The 22,538-nt window shown below is 35.5% G+C and overlaps 1 protein-coding gene across 1 annotated transcript; it reads left to right on the forward strand.

The window, feature by feature from the left end:
- Window positions 1–8,051: 8,051 nt before the first annotated feature.
- Window positions 8,052–10,216, forward strand: LOC112199848. The gene is made up of 3 exons (XM_024340821.2): window positions 8,052–8,946; window positions 9,077–9,266; window positions 9,359–10,216. Exons 1-3 carry the CDS (start codon window positions 8,509–8,511, stop codon window positions 9,913–9,915), a joined length of 1,185 nt encoding a protein of 394 aa, XP_024196589.1. The 5' UTR covers window positions 8,052–8,508; the 3' UTR covers window positions 9,916–10,216.
- Window positions 10,217–22,538: the final 12,322 nt, after the last annotated feature.

Consider the following 22,538-nt stretch of genomic DNA (forward strand, 5'->3'; position numbering starts at 1 on the left):
TTATATCTATATTAGTTTTTGAACAATATCAGTAGTTTAGGACACCATTATTGTATATAGGGTCCCTGCATAAGGATTTAGACCTCTCATCTAATCTACCAGGAAAATAAACATAAACACACACAGCCCCACTTCATAAAACTCTCACTTATACACCGAGCTCCTTCAACTGTCATGACTAAATGGATCGAAACTGGAAAATGACATGTATGTATATATATTGATGCAACAAAATTGACCAATTAATTAAGTCCGATCATATCCAACTTTATTTTCTTCTTTATTCAGCAACTTGCCATTTCCTCAAGCTTACTATATTGGTGTTTCTATTGGCCGAGCTTGTCATCTAGCTATCTCTTTCTTTTCAAATAATTGAGTAAAACTATCCATAAATTTGATTCCTCGATAAATTAGATTCGAGCTATATACATTTTTTTTTTTTTGAGGTAAAAGAGGTCAGCCTTTATTGAGAATTTAGAAAATTACATATGATAACGTTCAGCTGCAATAGCAGCTAATAAGAAGGAAGGAGGAGAAAAATAAAAACATTCATGTATTAGAGAACTAGCATGCGCAGCCATTAGGTGTGCAACCTTGTTGGCATCTCTTCTAGTGTGAGTAATCTGCAAATTGGGATTTGAAGCCAATATGGAGTTCAGATCCTCATAGATGGTTTTCTTATATTTAAATGGATTTACATGACAATTTAATCATATGATATATATTGCGATACTACTTAATTGAAACAGTTGAATTAGCATGCATTGTATGGTATGGCAGCGACAGAAAACCTTTTCAGAATTCCCAAAATGTGAAAAATAAAAAATTAGAAGAAAAAGTTTTACCTACTCAATTCTTGATTAAAAGTGAAGTGAAAAGAAAATATTGTCTAACTATCTACAAATCAATATTTCTATTGCGTCCATACTAATTCTCTAGTCTATGACAAATAGAATGAATAATATTTAGATTCACTTTCATGGTAAACGAATAAATTTACTCTAAATTTGAACCTAATTAAAATTTACTGTAAAGGGATCTATGCACTTTATGTGTCTCTTGTGCCTCTTGAATAATACTGAAGGAGAATTTACGCTAGTCTCTACGAATTTGATATATAATGAGTGGACTTATTTCTATGTACCACCATGGATACTACCACACATTCTTGATCTGTCTAGTTAAAGACAGCAAAATGGTATGTAATGGTCATTCTGGCATGTGATGAATGATATTGACACCCGAGTTGGGTTTGATTCAAAAAAAAAAATAATAATAATAATAATAAATAAAATGAAGAAATCAATAAACCAAAACTAAAGACGTATAATAGAGCATTAGGGATATATGGTTCACGTTAAAATGGGTAAGTCTACACATGAAAGATAGAAGAAATCTCAATGAAAAACTAATGACTCGACTAATAGTGGAATACCAAATTCATCCACACACACATTCTTTGTAATCAATCACACTCTAAGAAGACAAAATATGGTTTTATAAGAGATAAGATTTAGGGTTTTGCTAACAAAAGTGCAATTAAGTAAAGTGCTTAGTTTGTTTAATTTTGTTGCTCTACAACAGTTAAAGTATGTCACCAAATAAAGAAAATCTGCTACTTTTCTCAAGTCACAAAATGTGTTAAATTCTAAATTTAAAGCATTTGAATCCCAAAAGCTAATAACAAGCCCATGTTCCCAAAAGCTTTAAAGAGAGAATGATGAGCCTCAAGAAAAGAAAAGAAATTATTGCATTTTGGACATCATCAAAAGAAGTTCACTAAAGTGACATGAATAGTCTTACCTCATTAATTAAGGTCCTAACAGAAAGAAATTAAAGGGGTATTAGTCTATGGGACATGATTTTGTTGCACTAATTCTTTTAAGAGTTGGCTTTTCATCATCTAAAGCATAAAAGAAAAAGAAAAAAAAAAAAGAAGGTACTCACAGTATTATTTGACAATGGAACCTTTCAAGTTTAAATACATGAAGTTAGGCCTCAAAGGATGTTTGAACTTTAGAGAAAGGAGATACTGATGGTAACATTTGAAAGCTTTGGCACTCGTACGTTACTTGCACAGGAATTTAGGTATTTTGTTGGCTACTAGTTTACACCTTTAAAAAGGATAATGATGAAAACCATTTCACATTGTAATTATGTGTGCGATTGCGAGTTATGGTAAGAAAGGTAGTACATTGAGTGACATTATCACCATCTCAGTTAGATTGTCTATAAATTTTAGCAACTTCTCTATTATTTCTATCTAAGAAATTTCGACAAAAAGGTTGAGAAAATTTCATTTCATTTGATCACCGTATTTTTCCAGTAACTTCACTAATGTAAAAAAATCCATTAACAAGGCATAATACGTCATTAGTGCAAAATGAGCCTCGAGTAGTATTCTTTTTTAATTACACAATATTGATGAATTTTAAACTGTAGACCTCATTTAACATTGTAGGAGAATTACCAGTAGATTAGCTAATGAAGAAAGAAATAGTATTCACAATTTTCACCTTTTGATTAGATACATCTACCAATGTAGGTCATGTGACGAAACTCAAATTTGGACCACATTTTCAATGTTGTAAAACTATATATGGTAAATTTCTTGAAATTTAACTATAACCAAATGCAACCATGCAAGATCTATAGTGAAGTACGCTCTGTATTTTTGCAACTTTGAAAATGAAGAAACATTCAAGTGATTCAACAAATGCCTCAACGGCTCAAACAAATGCCTTAACTAAGATCCATCATTTTTATTTTGGCAGGAATGAAAAAAATAAGATGTACGTACATAGCTAGATAGAAGTGATTGGCCAGAATGGGAAGAGGGGAAAACATGTTACAAAATATGAAGGCCCCTTCATTGGATGGTTTCAATTCGTGATCAGTAATTTAGATTTTTCCCCTTTGCTTTTAATAGGTGAACCCAAAAAATGTACACAAAATTATTAACTTCGTGTCCTCATTATAACACATTGTTCAAAATTGACCAGACATGCGTACAAGAGAAGAGTCATGACTCATGATCATCAATGTAAAAATCTTTTGACTTCACACTTTTTTTACTGCTAATAAACTCATTTGTCAATTTTGTCCAATTGTCGAATCTTTGTTTCTCTCCTACACATTGTTTTCAAACCTAGCTCAATCAACCTAACGGTCCAACTCTTTTAGCCATTCATTGGCCACCCACAGTGAACTTCAAAATTAAAATGGTAAGGATTGAATTATTTCAATATTGGATGAGTGAATTTGTGTATGTCTCTAGGCCAATGCGATCAAGTCTCAAGAATGTAATTACTAGAATTTTAGCTCTTATGAGTTAACATCACCATCGTTTCTTTGAGTTGACTAGTCAAAAGATTTGTTAGTGAGCCCAAATAGCCAAAATATCTTTGTAAATTGCAGAAAAATAAATGGTGCAAATATGGTTATTAAAGAATTATACATAGATTTACAAAGAATGGTGATGAATTGGGTCTCATTTTACTCACCAAGTTCTGCAAAATATATATGTATATAAATCACAATACTTCAACAATAATATATTTTCATTTAGATTTCTTTAGTGGAAAATGTCAATTCAAAAGGCTGAATTTTACATTTTTGCGTAATTACCCATCTCTTAGGGTCATGATGGAAAAAGTCATCACTAAATAATTTCAGATGATCCTAGTCATCCTACTAGTGATAGCATTGTAAAATAGAAATTAGTCATTACATATCATAGAATAAAGAAAAGGCTTCATTGTCAATTTGGTACTTTGGGTTTTATTATAGTGTTAATTTACTACTTTAGGTTTTATTTTTGTCAATTTTGCTACCCTAAATTTTCACATTTAACCAGTCTGCTACTCTAAATATTATTTTAGCTAATTTGCTACCGTATATTCTAAAAATGAGCTAATTTACTACCCTTCTGTTAAATTAACCTTTTAAAAAAAAAAAAAAAAAAAAAAAAAAGGTATGGGGGGTTAGGAAGCTCAGCCCCACGCCCAATAATATTATTAATAATAAAATGATGAATGTAATCATTGTACAACGAGGGAGACATATTATTTGAACATTGAGTACTAGTACAAGAATCTTCAAATAATGCATCATGGATAATCACAGGAGCATTATCAAACTAATAATAATTTAAATAAGCAACACCAGCAATGTAAGCCAATCTATGAGCCACACCATTTACTTCATGATAGATAGATTATAAATTTAAAAAAGAAATTGCACGCATGTATGCTTTACAGTCCTCAACAATACAACATAGAGTTGCTTTAAATTAACTTGTTTTAATTCGTGTATTCCTCGTCCAGACATTGATTAATTTTGAAAACTAGCTAGGGTTACAAATGGCTAGTTTTGAAAATTTAGGGAAGCAAATTGGTTAATTTTAAAAGTCTAGAGTATTAAATTAGTTAAGATAAAACCTACTATTGTTAATAAGTTAATTTTGAAAATATAGAATAACAAATTATACTTTATATTAAAACCTACCCTCTAAATAGCTGTTAATTACTATTCAATGAATAGTAATTGAACGATTTTGCCCCTTTATATGTCACCATGTTGCAAGATTTACTCTCTCTCTTCCCCTCCCGCTACCCGACATTACCGCGGGGGGGCTTTAGTTGACACTATATGGGTGAAATGCAGAGTAACAAATTGGCGATAATCCCAAAACAGAAAATTGAACTTGGAAAGTTCATCATCTCGTAGGGTCATGATGCTTCTGCTAAGGTGTCACCAATTTTACGGTCGGAGAAATCGACAACTGTTTCTTCTTTATGTCAATACCCACAGGTTCCAACACCTCCTTTGGCCAACTTCTACTCCCCAAATGCCTACCTGAGCGCTTACCTATTGGAGGAGCAACACTGTACGGCCGATGTTGGAAGCAATCACTCGTGAAGCTCAGCCAAGTTGTTTCAACCACCTTATCAGCCTCCCTAAGCGCTTCTAATGCAAAACAGATACAGCTGAATGAGAACTCATGGGAGAGGAGATTGAGTCCCAGTTAGTGCTCATTGCATCACTGTCGTTGATCGCCCATTCGTCCCACATATCAACTAGCCAGTGAACGGATGCTCAAGCAACGAACACCAAGAACTCAACCTTGACTTTCACCGATTAACCAAAAGCTCCTCCCAAACCCAAACCACAACTCAAAACAATCTACCCCCAAAACCCTAGCCAAGGTAGAACTCCTACCACCGCCGTCCGCCTACTTGCAATATTGTCGGAAGTAAATTCTCAACTGCACCCACATTAATTTTCAAGGACGTCGATCGATAGGATTAACATAAGGTTAGAGCTGGATACTGTAATATAGTTGCCCAAGATCACCATTGCACCATCAAATTGCCATGGTCCTATAGGGAAAATCCTTGCATGAGACCTGTTAGATGGAAATGACCAAGAAATCCACCCCGTCTCTTTCTCGAATCCATCACACCTCTCTACCCCTGTGAATGATGCTTGAACTTTTGAAAAATATATTTAAATAGCTAGAAGACGTCAAAATAATCAAATCGCAAATCAGAACCGAGTACTGGTGCAAGGTTTGAAGCTACACTAATTAACATATCCTTGATATACTCCATAGAAAAAGAGGGAGGTGATACCCCACACGAACCCTAGCGAGTGTAGACGATGTTGAAGGGTGAAGAATCACACGTCATAAAAAGTGACATAGAATGATAGAAATACAACTTATAAATTAGTTATTGACTTAATTGCAATGAAGTGTTTTTGATAAATCACATCTAATAAGTGGTTAAGTAATTAGATACAATATTGTGTTTTCAATTAGTAGAGGGTCACGCTTGTTGTTTATCTTAAGGGAGTAACATAGTTTCACATTAACCCATCTTTAACGGCACAAAACTAGCATAAACCGGAAGATCATACCCACAATTGATGTCCCAGAACCAAGAGGCCACAATCGCCTCCTCCTTCACGGTTAGTCTTGTCAGCAATCATCCCTATCCAGGTAACGAGAACTTATCATGAATTTATTAAGTTGCATCTCTTTCCCTGCCGTGTTTCTAATTTATATTTTTACATTAGGGAAATTTTTTTTTAAAGGATTTCTGATATCTAAACACAAAATGTCAAATAAGAAAAATTAAAAACCTTTCTAAGCAAAGAGCTCAAAATTCATAATTTGCTCCCCACAACGGACACCACTTGATTATATACATGTACTAATAGCATAAGCGTCTCTTTAATAATAAAAGGGGATTCCTTCAATTGATTTTTTGTCCTATTGTACTATAACTTTGGTAAAGTAACATTTCACTGTAGGAATCATTTACTTATAGGTCACCATCATATACGATCGTTCTAAAGATTTCATGGGAACCCCAATAGTTACTGTTTTCTTAACTATTCTGATGTATTAAAAAAAAAAAAAAAAAAAAAACTATTCTGATGTAACCACATTAATTAATTTATAACAGTAACTAATTTTAGCAGTTAATGAAATGAAGGCAGAAAATGAACCAAGTAGGTGAATATATTAAATCTTGTCATCTTGGAATGGAAAGTGGAAACATCAAATTCATTTCAAATGAAAATGAAGATTTCTTGAGGTAAATGCAGACTGCATTTATGTGATAACAGAATGATTAAAGTTTAGATTTAATTTAGAAGAAATCTACAAAATTGTCATTAGATTTAACTACTTTTATATGAGTAGTGCATGTATATAGAAGGTTATTAAAACAAAAGTGTAGCGAAAATGAAATTCTTGTGACATATGATAGGAGGAATTCAAAAACCAATTAGTTAAAGAACCACTTAATGTTTTTCCATTCAATCTGGTCACCACTCACGTTAATCCCATCACATGGGCATTGTACTCATAAGGGATATCTTTCATTCTTTGCTTGTGCTTGAAAGACGTTACTTTTTCTAGGTATAAGTTTAATATGTTATGCTTCATCCATTAAATTTGCAAATTTGAGTAATCACCATTAGGGTGGGACTCAATGTCATCGAATTGATTTAATGCTCTTGTTTGAACCAATCATTTTATAGGTTACCTCGATTTCACTTTATGAACAATACCGGCCAGATTGTGTGTCACCATTCTCGTTTAGATCTGACCAAATATTGCACAAATCCGGCATGTAACCATCTGCATAATATCCAGCTATATTGATGCACTCGATGCATCGTCAATTCACAGAAATTCCTAATTGATTGTTGAACTGTACTGAAAATCAACACTTTGTATTAGGCCAATTTAGGGCGTAGTTGTCTAGTACTGCAATGCCACTATGAGTTTGGTGTAAAGATAAAAAAGATATCATTCTAATCAAAACAAACAAATGATTACTACCTTGAATCACTTGATAGGTGTCAAATCTAAAATTCTTAAACTCAAATCTATATCAATAACTCATTTCGTGCAACACGTGATAAGAATTTCCAACAGCTAAGTCCGATAACAGTTATGTCGTACAAAACATCACATGCTGTGACAACATAATAGAACTTAAAAGTTTATTCTGACAGACAAATTTTTATCGTAAAACTGAAAATGAGAAAAAGAAAGAAAAAAAAAAGAAAAAAAAAATTCCTAATTAGTTCAAGTTCTTCAGATATTTTACCCCGATTCATAAAACGGGAGTTAAATGTAGCTCAACTGTACGACTGTAGGTGACCCTCAATTCTGGGTTTACCAATCTCACAACGCTCCAAAAATGACGTCGTCCTACTCTGCAGTTAAAAATCACGAAATTCACCAAATCCTCCACACGTGTCACCCCCACGCCTCTCCAAAACCGTCCGAGCGCTTCACACCCCAGCCCCTCTCTCACACGACTCCCACGCTTTCATAACACTTTAGCGGAAAGGGTACAACCGTCATTTCTCTACCCCCCATCCCGGCGTGCAATCTCTCCACGTCAGCACATTGATTTAACCCCGGATAAGCCCTTCCCGGTGAAAATCACACGTGGCACGGGTAATCCACGTCACCGGACTCCGGGCCCCACTCCTTTCATTTCCTTATAAAAAGCCAAACCCATCCCCCACTCAATCAGTCTCCACAAAACCCCAGTTTTTAGTCTCCACTACTCCTCCCTCTATAGCTCAGAAAAACCAAAACCAAAACCACCATCGTCGCCGGCGACGATTAATCGCCGGGAATGATTATTCCGGCCGCGGTGTTATTCATTTCTATACGCAATGTCCGTATCTCCGATCATCGCAGTCACGTTTTCCACGAAAAGCGATACTCTTTCGCTTAATTTTGCCTCCCAAGTTATTCCTAATTCCTTCTTTTTGAGACGGTGAAATTTTTGTTCTTGTTTAGCTGACTGAGACGAGAAGCCAGGCATTAATTTCAAAATCGAGTTAATGCAAATTTTGTTTTCAATTTTTGAAGTGATATTTTGTTTCGGTGTAAATGCAATAGAGCTGTGCATTGAGTGACTGAGATAATCGCAAAGCCCCCAAAACCCTCTGAGATTTTGAATTCCCGGAGTTTCGATGCCTTTTCCGATGAAGATCCAACCGATCGATATCGATTCCGAGGCGGTGAGAGAGCCGGTCCGGATCGACTCGGCTGCCAAGCCGGTGTTGAAATCCCGGCTCCGGCGGCTGTTTGACCGGCAGTTCCCGAGCGTGCTTAGAATCTCCTCGACGGAAAAACCTACCGTCGCCGGCGGTGATTTCAACAAGGACGGCGGAGGAGGAGGAGGAGCCATCGCCGAGTTCGAGCCGAGCTCGGTTTGCCTTGCGAAGATGGTTCAGAATTTCCTCGAAGAAACCAACGAGAAGCAGCAGGCGACGAAATGTGGCCGGAATCGCTGCAATTGCTTTAACGGAAACAACAATGACAGCTCCGACGACGAGCTCGACGTCTTCGGCGGCGAGTCCATCACCACCGGTGGTTCCTTTGGCGGCGACGCCTCTGATGTCCTCAAGGTATAAACGACGTCGCTTCAACCTCACTTTTTCTATATTCTGTCGCGGTTTCTGGATTACGAAACATAAAAGCATAAATCTTCTTTTTCAATCTGATTCGAATTGTTTGTTTGCTTTTACGATTTTTCAGAGTCTGATTCCATGCGCGAGTGTCCACGAGAGAAACCTCTTAGCCGACTCAGCCAAAATCGTCGAGACGAACAAGAATATCAAACAGAAAGACGAGCTCAGAAAGATCGTCACCGACGGCCTCTCGTCTCTCGGCTACGACTCCTCCATCTGTAAATCCAAGTGGGACAAATCACCGTCTTTTCCTGCCGGTACTGTACCCTAAAACCGCCGCTCTAATTTTTTTAAATTTAAAAAAAAATAATTAAAAAAATCACAACCGAAATTGTTTTCTGGTTTTCAGGTGAATACGAGTACATCGATGTGATGGTGGAGGGGGACAGGTTGTTGATTGACATCGATTTCCGATCGGAATTCGAAGTGGCGCGGCCCACTGGGGCCTACAAGGCAGTCCTTCAATCGCTGCCGTTCATTTTCGTCGGCAAATCGGACCGTCTCGGCCAGATCGTCTCCATCGTAACGGAGGCGGCGAAGCAGAGCCTCAAGAAGAAAGGAATGCCGTTTCCGCCGTGGCGGAAAGCCGAGTACGTCAGAGCCAAGTGGCTCTCTCCTTGCACAACCAGAACCACCGCCTCGCAGCTTCGGAACGACGTCGTTGCTCCGGCGCCGGAGAATGGGACCGTCGTCGTTTCCGACGACCTGAGCGAGTGCGGAGAACTCGAGTTGATCTTCGGCGAGGACGCCGTGAATTTAACCGATCCGTCGCCGGAAGTTGAGGCGAAAGTGACCGGAAATTCAGTGGCGGTGGCGTGGCAGCCGCCGGCGGTCAAGCCGAAGAGCGTTGAGAGAGGAGCGAGGATCGTGACCGGTTTGGCTTCGTTGCTAGCAGCAAAACCGTGAAACAAATTTTGGACCTTTTTTTTTAATTTTGAAAAAATTTTCCCAAACGAAAAAAAAAAAATGAAGATAAATATAATATTAAGAAGAAGAAGAAGAAAAGTATAATCGGCGTCGGAATAGTAGAGTAGTACGGGGACTTGGTACAGGCTTTTTAACTTTTCCTTTTTTCCCACTTTCCCTTCCTTTTTTGTTAGCAAGGGCACAGTTGTAAGAACCAAGTAAATCTATGGACCATATTATCTCTCTATGTAATAAAATAAATGGTACAAAAAAAAAAAGGAGACTTAATATTTCTGAGAAATCTACTTGTGCTTTTGCAGCACCTGGTGTATGAAGCAAAAATCTGAAAAGGCTTTAGAGTATTTCACAGTATTAAAATTTTGAAGTTGAATATTCGTAGATTATTGGCTGTCTGTGTTGATTTGTGTCAGAGTATTGAAATTTTGAAGTCCAATGTTTGTAGATTATTGACTGTTTACAATAGTGTTCTGAATTCATCATCTAATAATGTTTTTGAACATTAAAATTCTGAATTTAAATGCTGATAGATTATTATTGACTATTTAGAATAGTATTCTAAATTGTTCATCTAATAATGTTTCAGAATATTAAAATTATGAATTTAAATACGGATAGATTATCTAATAATATTTCAGAATATTAAAATTATGAATTTAAATGCGGGTAGATTATCGACTGTTTACACTATGTTAGTGGAATGATCAAACGGCTTTGTATATTGGAATATTTGAATTATTTAACTAATGCATTTAGACTTGTGTGCTAAAATTTGTGGAATGGTAAAAAATATTTTCGGGGTTAGGTGGTGCGGTTTTTGAGGACCTAGTATTACACAGTGACGGTTTCTTGAGAGGGGAACAAAGTGGGACGAGGCTCTCTCTCCTTTCTTAAATTTCCCATCTTTTAAGGGTAATATTTACTTTTTTCGAAACAAGTTAAATTATTTAAAGTGAGAAAAGTGATGGAGAATATTAAGCAATGTAACTGACGATGATGACGGCAGAGGGAGAAGGAGGCTCGTGGAGTCTCGAAGGCCGTGAAGGGCAGGGGAGGGGGGTAAATAAATAATAGTAAATATTATATATATTACGAGGTTCATTAGAATTGCGTGATATTCCCTCTGCTTGTTTTGATTTTAACGTGCAGTTTGAATAAGGTTAAATTTGAGCTGGTGAAAAAGGTTAAAAAAACGAGTCATGGAGACGACCAGGAATGAGGGGAAACTTCGTGTGGAAGTCTCAGTCGGTGTTTTTTTTTTTGGTTTGACTGAGGACTTGTCTGGCTTCTTGCTCACGAGTTATGGGACTCTTCTCTAGGGAAGACGTGTGAGATTCTGACTGGGTGGTGAATTGTGTAGCACTCAAGCTTTTGGGATGTTTGGAAGTGAAGGCATACGAGATCACTAGGCTTTGGTCACGTTAAACATTTGCAACTTGTGTTCCCCTCGTGCATTGTGTTGTCTATGGTGTGGTAAAAAAGTTACCACAAGATTGGTTTTTTTCACGTTCGAACATGTGTCAAAACGCTCACTTATTTGCTTATTTTCAGTAATGTAGATCTAAATCGACCATATGTATATTTTCCTTCACGTTTACTTATTTGTCAAGAAATTCAAAAGACTCTTCAATTTTATATGATAAAGTAATATAATTCGAGATAAAACCCACTAAATCGATATGGCTAGATTTAGATAATATAGATCTAAATTGGGATATCGTCACTCTAACAATTCGACTAAATTGAAAATCATGCAGTAATTTAATAATTGTTAAATATATAGACGAATATAATATTTAAAATAAACATGCACTAATTATCATCTTAATTTCAAAAGAGGATTGAGTGTTCTTCATATATGAAGTGGAGTGTGTTACATACCTAAAGTGGGGTGTGTGATGCAATATAGGAGAAGTGTCATGCTAAATTGATGAGGATTATAACAGTTGAGTGTGTGACAATATTCAAGCACCGCAATGCTTATATTCTATGGTTTGGCAATGCAAATATTCCAACTTTGGAAAAACACCATTTTCTCGTTCAAACTCACGCTTTCAAGGGTCCAAACTTTACATATTATGCTAATTTATCTCCATAGTGGACATTCATGGACAGACCGACCTTCCTCTTGTTGGCATTTCATAGCACAAACTTGCCTTTTCTCTGCATCACATGGTAATAGTGGGTTTTACCCAAACTCTTCTATTCTCTCTTCACTTTTTTAGCAAACACTAAAATCTCCGACCAACATACTTTAATGTTTTACCTTCTAGTCCATTGCAATCGATATTTTTAAGTTATATAAATTCTCACTACACTTCATATTTCAAATGTATGAACACATTCGTCAAGTATTAATTGATTCATTTGATTTACTATACTCGTATCTGAACAAAACATTTGATTATATCAAATATGAGTGAAAGCGTTTTAACTGTTTTATTATTTTTCACTGATAAATCTAAATTTAACTGAAGATAAGCACGACTGACTACGAAATCGACTACCTACCTTAGCGGTATTGTATCAATCATTTTTGGTCATCAAAGCCAACTTCATTATTCATTTCAACCAAAAAAAAAAAATGATTACTCTCCATGATTCATATCGATTTTTCAGGATAAAAATTATATTTTCTTGTAGTATTACTCTAAGCATATTTTTGCATAGAAATCATTTGTGGTGGGGGCTCATGCAATCCATTATGCTGTCAATAAATATAATATTCATTCATGTCATCATATCTTTTATTTTATTTTTTTTGAAAGGATCTTTTATCTTATTAATTTCGTGAAGTGGGTAGGGTCGGTTACAAAGCTCTCAGAACCAGAAAAGGCCAAAATAGGGGGTTGTGGTTGTAGGGTCCTTTTCCTTTTTTTAATTTTTCTTACTCATTATTTTTTTTGGGTGATAAGATTGATGCTGGGGCCTTCAAAGCAATAAAATAATAATAAAAAGAAAAAAAAATTTTACCTAAAAATAAAAAAAATAAAAATAATTGGCCTTGTGAAAGCAACATCCCACCTACTCTCTCTATGAGATTGCTTGTGATGTGTAAATTTTTGATTCACCTTGGTTTGCCTAGACCACACGAAACCAAAGCAAAGCATTAATAATTTCCCATCTTGGGAGGGGATTTGGTGCGTCCGGTCTCATTTTGAGGGTGGTGGGATCGAGTGAGGGGGCCGTTGGATTGGGATATTCTCTGGGGATGCTTTTGGGCACGAAATATGAGGAAAGTTGAGGGAAAAGGTGTGTGAGAGTTCACGAAAAGGTAGAAGCACCTTCATTCAATCACAGCTTTATCCAATCATGATGTGACAGCTCTCTGGGTTCATGCAATTTATGCCCTACAGACATTAGGGTCCCTTTGATTAGATGACATGTGGTGCTACCATAGCCCCTCAGATTCTTAACGTTGCAGCTTTTTTCTTTTTCTTCAGTTAATTGGAAAAATAGAAATTCATTTTGAAGAAATTTTCCACTCTATGGCAAGGCAAATTACTTGACATGTATTTGGTGATTTCAATTCTTGACTTTGATTTACTTTTTATGGCAACTATTACAGTGATGATGATTTTGGTTTACTTTATTCCTGAGTTTAGCGAATGAGTATTTTCAGTTAATTGGAAATTCATTTTGAAGAAATTTTCTACCCCTCTGGCAGGACAAATGACTTGACATGTATTTGGTGATTTCAATTCTTGATATGTATAGTTAACTTATTTGATTTACTTTTTATGGCAACTATTACGGTGATGATGATTTTAGTTTACTTTATCCCTGAGTTTGGCGAATGGATATGAGACGGTTTATTTCAGCAATTTAGGCGATAAGGAATGGGGCATAGAGTTTTGATATTGCCTTGATCGTGCTTAATTATTATTACTAAGTGTGTCTTACTGTCGAGATTCAATTGGTTTTGATCCTGTTCAGGACTTCCACCTACTCGTCATGAGACTTATGAGTGAAATTTTGACTTCAGATTAAGTCGAGTTTGTGTGATGTTAGATTTAACCCGACTCAATCTCCAAACCCGATTGCTACTTTTGGGATACAATAACTTTTAGGTCCACCACCTTCAACTAGTTCAGTTGGAAAAGATAGGATGCTCCGAGTGGCAGGAACAAACGGAAGTAGGTAACAAATGGTGGATATGTCTAGACAAGAAAGAAGAGTATGGATCCCTGCGAAGAAAGCTCTGTGGTCCACAAATATGCTACAGGAATAGATGTTGCCATATTGATCTGAGTTCATCTTTTGAACTTCCTCGTCGATTCTAGAGTACGTATTCTATGAGCTTTTTCTCTTTTGATTAAATATGTAAAACTATTTAGATAATGTCTTTTCTTTGTTGTGTATCTCGAAAATAAATCATTGTGATCTTACAACTTTAAAAGTTTTCAAATTAACAACATGAATACTTGGAGAAGAATATATCTCCTTTTTCTTCTATCTTTTCTCCTTTTTTCTCTTTCATTTCACTGTTCTGTTTGGGATTTAAAGGCATGAAGGTACCCAAGATGGATAATGGGGACCAAGGTAAAAGTTAAAGCTACATCTGTATTTCTTTGTAACATTACTATGGGCAGATAGTGAGACCACCCATCACCATAAAAAAAACAATGAGAATATAAATTGAGGTCACATTGGAAGATATACGTTGCTTGCTTAATAGTAGTTAAAGGCATATATACTATATAGTGCTTAGAGCACCCACTATCTATGTACGAAGTCATGAATTCGAGTCACTATGGGGGTAGGAATGAAATCCTTTGATCATCTTTTAAAAGCAAAAAACAAAGGCATATATAGTGCTTTGTTACTCTACAACCACAAATAATCCTCAAGAAATTTGTTTCAATAATTTAGCATAGCTTTAGTTAGCTTCCGTCGTTTTAATGTAGACTGATGATTTCTATGGACTTGACTAGATCTTTGCTTAACCTTTAGCTTAAAAATCAACACGCTTTTACTTCATAAAATTGGCTCTATATGTTTTACCCTATACTATATGATTCACAAAGACCCATCAATATCTTCACGAAAACAATATATATTATATGAACTAGAAGAACCAATAGTGATGACCCATGTATATATCTAGATGAGCCAAAAACAAAATGGTCTCAATCAATTTCCATAGAAATTAATGTTTCATGATTGTGTTTCTTTATGCGTAGACAGATATATTGGCTTATCCGAAGTTTGACATTGAATAGTTAATTATTAAAAAAGAAAAACAAACTCAATAATGTGTCTAGTACTTGATAAGAGCTTATTGATATAGAATTTGAATGTGATGCCGTGGAAGTGGTTTTAAAATGTTCACAAGTTTCATATAGACCTAGATCAAAAACGTATTGAGGCAGCTCATAGACTTGCATATATGCTCAAGTTGTAATCAGTTGATTTTTTGGATGGAGATGGGGATATGGTTGGCTTTTATCTTGACTCCAAATAAGTATCAAATAATATCATTGAAAACCTCTAAATAGTTTTCTCTTTATAAAAATTGTAAATTACTTGAGTGAATTGTTCTTTTGTTGATAATTTTTTTTTTTTTTAATTAAGAGGTTTGGAACCCAGCCTAACTATTATTGATAAAATTATTCTTATATCGCTAAGTTTTCTAAGAAGAATGACTTTAAGAGCCTAAAACAGTTTCATTGAAGGATACAATATAAGCATAGAAAGATAAGGAAGCAACCATGAAAGGTACCTCATCTTCTCATACAATATGGTTATATTAGTAATAGAATGAGCAAGATTATCACAAGTTTACGGATTATTAGCGTGAGATACGTGAGTAAATTGCTTTGAATAACCCTTTGATTTCTTCTTTTACAATGACATATAAGAAACTCAGAAAACAAATGACTAATATTCTATCAAGAATAATTTCAAACCAAGGAAATAAATTATCCAAGACCACTGACAACATCCAATTATTTCTTGAATGGTTTGATTAACTAAAGCATCCTTAGCGGTCAAGTCTCACTTAATCTAACCCATTCATTTGCGACAAAGTGTGAGAAGAGTTGGAATCAGAGGGTGATTACAATTGGACCAAAAATGATGAAAGCAATTAGATTAATGAAATCTAAATCCCCCATATAAAATAGAGGTGACATCAATTCTTCTTCTATGAGGTTCTACATTTTGTCTGAGGCAAATAGCCAAAAAATAGGTTTATGCGGAAAAACCGGTTAATATTGACCTATAATTTGCATTTTTGCTTATTGTTGCTTTCCAAATGAACACTACCCAGAAGTCTCATCTAAGTTATATTTCAATATTTCAACCTAGCAAGAAAGCAAGCAAACAGTAATCTCAATTTTCTTTGCTTATCACCAAAGGATTGAAATGACATTAATTGGATTTCAATACTTTCTAAATGGGGTTTTTATTATGGCATCATTAAGAGCCAATTAAATAGACATTAAGTGATGCAATAGTAGTTACTACTTACTAGTGAGCCTGCATTTGCATTCAAGTCTACTGACTGCAATTTATTGTAACAAAGAAGAAAATGGCAAAAGACCCCAATTATTTTCTTCATAACAGGACAAATTTGTGATCTATTTGAGTAAGTTATTAAATCAACTGTCATGCATCAGAAAAAATTTGAACTCAGCCTAGCTCTAAGATTATGAAACACTGCAGCTACTGATGCATAAATGTGTTTACAGTCTTCATAAATGTGATCTATTGCAGAGGTCCAGTACTCTAGTGTGGGATTAAATCAAACTCAGATAATTATCACATTTGTGTGCAGCAGACTTTAATTTACTGAGGTGAAAAAGATCTTACACCTAAACAAGAACTGATAGCACAATTCAGAAGTGATGAATGAAATTAGCAGGACCCTTTTTTGTGTGCGGGAATTGATTGTACCAGCAAGAAAACTCTACCAAATCTTTGCTGAAATGGTGTAATGACTTCAATTGTTTATACATAACAACCATGATACTGACATTTTGCTGCTCTTTTATTAATGATACACTTTCTTTGTTCGTTTATGCAGAAACCACTTCTGTCACATCTATTGCTGGTTTTCTCTTTTGATGAGATATTATACTTTCTTAGGGTTCATGATGCATTTTGAGACGACCAATTCCCTTATATCCTACAGAATATGTTGAACCCTTTATATATGTACTACTTATTCTTATTGGATTTCCACTTGGTGGCCATTTATATTTATAAACTTTTGTTTCCATAAGCCAAAATTGAGCTATATAAAAGTTGAATATAGAAATTCCAAGGATGTTGGCAATTGGCTGAAAAAGATGTTCTAGATGGTCAGCAAAAGAACTTGGCTTTGAATTATCACACTATGGCTCTCAATTCATAGGTATTGGGAATGTCATCCCTTGAGGCAACAATAGTAGACAGTATGGTGGTCGTCGATAGGCTTGTATACTATTGGCATTTACTATACTTGATTGCAATTAGTTCAGAAGTCACCTCCATTAGGGTCTATATGCTTCATTGTAATGATGTTTTCAGGCAATACTCAGTTTGAGTGTAACTGTCATTTAATATTGGCTTTTGTACTATTATGAGTCTCCAAATACTATAGTCTCACATTCACTTTTCTATGGTAATTACTAGTCAATTGGGAGTTACTCAATATCGACAAAAAATTTAGTTGGTAAATGTCTCCAAAATATGTTTATTTTTGCTAGTCACTTCTCCACTCGGCAAAAATAAACATATTTTGGAGAAGTGACTGGCAAAAATAAACATATTTTGGAGAAAGGGGCAACTCACAATTGAACTGAGGCCAGAGAGTAACATCTCTGTTTCTTCTTCTCCTTCTTCTTAGAAGTTGATTTGACATTCTCCATATCTAATATATAGTTCATGTGGTAGGGGCTCTTGTTTATATGTGTTTTTGCAGTACATTATAGTACTGAATTTCCATAAGCTCCCCTTTATTTATAATTTGAGTTTGGTCGACTGTCCATATCTAAGTCAAACAACAATCATTTCAGTCCACTTCTGAATGATTTTTTTCTCATTTTTCAGTCTGCAGTTATTTGATTGCATAAACAAACATTCTGCTTACATGTATTGATATATTACATTGTGAAATGTTCAATACAAGACCCTCATTTAGGATCCTGAATCACCAATGCTTCTTCATACTTCCGCTTGCAATTGCAAGAGCCATTCAAATGCAAAGGCTGGCATTGGAGATTATGTTCAACCGGTCGTTCTGTATCATAATACCAAAGAGATTTCATGAGACTTATACCTAATATAAAAAGATAAGTAGAGGGGCTAGTTAGACTTTATTTTCTTTGTTGATCTGTAGTCCATGATTGACTAATCATTATGAACTTTATGTATTCTTTAGTACCAAGTATATGTGGGTTGTGGAGAAGACGCATCCTATAGGCTGGTGGCTGGTCTTAAATCAAGTTCCCCATTACAGTTTGGAACCCTAAATCAAACAAATCCCAATTTGAGAAGAAGAATCACAATTACCCAAGAGGAAAATTCAGTCGAAGACACAATGACCACTACAATAGAAACTTGAGGACCTATAGAACATCCACAGCACCAACATACAGGCTGTTTCCACATACAGGCTGTTTCCGTTGTTGAAAGAAGAAACAAGTAGTTTCAACCATCAACTAGCATTTCAACATCCAAGACATATTTCCTGGTCTCATACGATAGACCACAAGTGAACACTGGAAATATATTAATATTGGAATCAATTAATGTACTGATCGACTTTATTCTCCGCAATTTTAGAACTGAACAAGTCCAGCATAATTGCACCTTGACATTGATCAAGTCAGCATGCTTCAACCTTGACGGTAAATGGAATTAGACGAGTCTGACCCTGTCCAACTTCCTTAAATGATTCTATTCTGTTGCGATCAATTCCCAAAACCTTATAGCTGTAATTGTGCGACAAAGTGCATATCCATGCTGACATACCAAGGGGCAGGGATTTGAAAGGGGAAGCACGGTATCTTCTCTTCTCTTTATACTATCCTATCCTCCTACTCTTGCCAAATACACACCAATAGATACAACTGAAATGAGTTCTCAAGCAACAAAAAAGAGTCGCTGCAACCCTTACTGAAATTTATTCACTTTCAGCACCATCTTCACCGGACAAACATGATTTCCCCCTCAGGAGATGGAGTAGGTTACTAGTATTCGTAAAGTAGGACTTCCTAATAGTTCATACTACAAGCTATAACAACATACCACTGTCTCAAGAAAAATACAATTTTGTCGGGAGAGAGGGAGGAAGGGCAAGAACAACAAACTACAAGTTAAGCTCATCTGTTCATAACTTCATATCTAAATCTAATGACACAATTATACATGTACCATAGAATCCATACCTCAAATATAAGTACCGCCATTTATTTGAACAGACAAACATGATTTCCTCATAAACACTAACCACAGAGTTCTTACTCCAATAAAATCAAAAGGGTACAAGCACTAATCTCATTTAACCACAAACATCAAGATATCTCACTGTGTGCAAATTCTCCATAAATTCTCCAAACCCTTCAAATCATTCCAACACATCACATCTATAGTAATCTCAGAAACACATAAACAAAAGCAATTGAAATGGTAACAGTTAATAATAACTAATAGATAAGCACAGTCTGTGGGATCTTCTCATATTGTTTATACTGAAGTACTCTCACATAAATGAGTTCTTAAATATAGGAACATAATTGAATTCCTAATGTTAGGAAACAACAGCCTCAACAAAATAAACATACTTTTTTGCCATATCAAAACTGAATCAACACATGCACACTAAAGAAATGAGGAAGAAACCTAACTAAATGCAAATTGGTAACAATTGATGAATTAGAAAAGCAAATTTTCCCATTTTTGTTTCAAAATCCTCAGCCGTAACAGCAAAATCCTCAGCATAATGGCCATCTTTCTAATTGTCTCATTGCCCAACATTCAAAAGCCTGCTGTAGCTTCTAATACTATTTGAAAATAGGATTTCTCTACCTCTAAAAAGGAAAAGAAAAAAAAAAAAATCCTATATATCACTTAAACCTATTGAAGTTAGACTCATAACATTAAGATTTCATTATTGTTACAAAGAATGCTATTCCAGTCTTTATAGAAAATATTGTTGTATTGACTGTAGTCAAGTCACTACAAACTGATTCCTTTGACAGTCAAGTTTGACACAAGGGCATAACACTTCATTATTGCTACAAAGAATGCTATTCCAGTCTTCATACAAAATATTGTTGTATTGATTGTAGTCAAGTCACTACAACCTGATTCCTTTGACAGTCAAGTTTGACAGAAGGGCAAGGGCAGTTTTCTAACCTTCCAACCTCTTCTAGCAGGTCTACTACCATGAAGAATCAGGTTAATTGTAACTCCTTGTGGTTTCTTTTTGTCACAGCCAAAACAAAATCATGACTACTTTGAGAACTCAAGGATCTGAACATATATAACCTTTGCAACTCAAAACAGAAGATATCTACAATTATTTGAAAAACTAAAAACAATATTACATCCCAACCAACTGCAAGTAGCCAACTAGCCATTAGCACTAACAGACAATGGAGCAGCACCATGGCTGACTAAGAGAGATAGCAAACAAAAGATTTGCAACCAGATGCCAACTCAGCTGAAGTGGTGTGAACCACAACTGAAAACTAGATAATGTTGGATTTCATCTCAATTACAGTACTCATGTCATCTTTCCTCCCCCATTTTACAACTCAACAGATCAAGCTACTTCAACCGTGAGAGAGACAATAAGAGGACTTAGACAAATCTAACCCTACGTGAACACAAAAGTCTAGAGAGAACTCATTCATTTCATAGAAGTTTTCAGACTATCTATTAAAAAAAATTTACTTAACAGGAGACCAAGTTCAACAAGAATTGATGTTTATCAGAAAGTCCACCCTTGGTGTTGATGAACATTCCACTCACTTTACCCGAATCATATTGACATTACTACCTCGAAAATGGTATACTCCCCCTCTACTACGATCAAATCTTTGAGCACCCACAAGTACATAATTATCGGCCGGACTTATGGGATGGAACAGTCACTTCCACTCTTCTAGTAGATGCAATCTCAATACAAATACAAAATGGCCACCAACTTCCACAAGTATGAACTTCTGTTTTCTCTGGCCAAAACCTGTACGATTTTTTGGATCCGTAATCCAAACTGCGCATTTAACTAAAAGTAATCATAATTCTAAGACTTCTAAATTCCAAGTACGCCCCACAAGGTTCATAACAACTTAGGAAGTTCTTAATTGCTACTAGTTTGGTTTGTCAAGGCAAATGAAGATTGAATGCAGGGATATCTTACAGAAGTTTTATCTTTATCTATCAAATATTGAATTGATGTGTACAAAATTAACAAAAATACACTTGTAAAAAGTCCTCCCCACCCCCATTGGCGACTAAAAGAACAACCTAAAAACTCTCAACATTGTGGATAGAAATTAACTTTCTATCTTAAAATTGTAGTCAATAATTGTTTGATCAATCTAAAGTTTCAGTTGATTTTAGGCAATACTGCCAATGTCAAGATACTTTACTTCAGAACTGTCTTGACAAGGAATAGCCAGAATAACTATTGTTGACAGAGGGTAGAGTAGTGTTCTAACTTCTAACTTATAATCCTCTACCATGAGGAATCTTTGCCCTTCCATTAAACAATGCTGCAAACTTCATCAGTACCATGCCGGATGAACAGGCATCTGATTTAGAGGGATGTAACATAAAACTCCACCTATTCCAACTCCTTGTGTTTCTTCTATAGCTATGACTATATTAGGAAATCCAGGATTTGTACACACATTGATATTGCAACAAAAAGACAAAGTCAAAGTCTTCCATTAATTAAATAGAATACAACAACATTACTACATCACAAGACACTGCAAGTAGCTTTTTTGACATTGAAAGACAATCAAGCACACCCAGGCTGACTAGCTCATGATAAACCTAAGAGAAGATTGCAATCTGGTGGTATGCTTAAGTGATTACTACATCACAAGACACTGCAAGTAGCTTTTGACATCGAAAGACGATCAAGCAGCAGGCTGACTAAATAGTGATAAACCTAAGAAAAGACTTGGATCTGGTGGTATGCTGAAGTTGCAAGTAGCTTTTGACATCGAAAGACGATCAAGCAGCAGGCTGACTAAATAGTGATAAACCTAAGAAAAGACTTGGATCTGGTCGTATGCTGAAGTGAATTTCCAATATATGCATAGATTAACATGTAAATAACTGATTAAATTAGAGAACCGATCATGCTGTGTTCTGCAAGTACCTACTTCAACCTTTGACAGTTAGAGACAATACTCGTAATCAGACACACCTAACCTATAGATATAATTGCAAAAATCTATCGAAGCACCCAAGATCTGACTACTGGTATATGTTGTCATTATTAGCAAACCTAAACGGCATACACCCCCTCTGACAAGTTCCAAGAACAGGAAGGGGGTTTCAAAATATATTAGCCAGATCATCTCAAACACGTAAACTACAATTCTAACAAAGCATAAAACAGTAAGACCAGAAATACAATTTCTGCAGATGCAGAACAA

Source organism: Rosa chinensis, chromosome 4 (assembly GCF_002994745.2).
Source record: "Rosa chinensis cultivar Old Blush chromosome 4, RchiOBHm-V2, whole genome shotgun sequence".
Taxonomy (NCBI): Eukaryota; Viridiplantae; Streptophyta; class Magnoliopsida; order Rosales; family Rosaceae; genus Rosa; species Rosa chinensis.

Coding starts and splice junctions, on each gene's coding strand:
- LOC112199848 (XM_024340821.2), top strand. CDS start 8,509: ATGCCTTTTCCGATGAAGATCCAACCGATCGATATCGATTCCGAGGCG. Junction 8,947..9,076: donor ACGCCTCTGATGTCCTCAAG/GTATAAACGACG, acceptor ACGATTTTTCAG/AGTCTGATTCCATGCGCGAG. Junction 9,267..9,358: donor ATCACCGTCTTTTCCTGCCG/GTACTGTACCCT, acceptor TCTGGTTTTCAG/GTGAATACGAGTACATCGAT.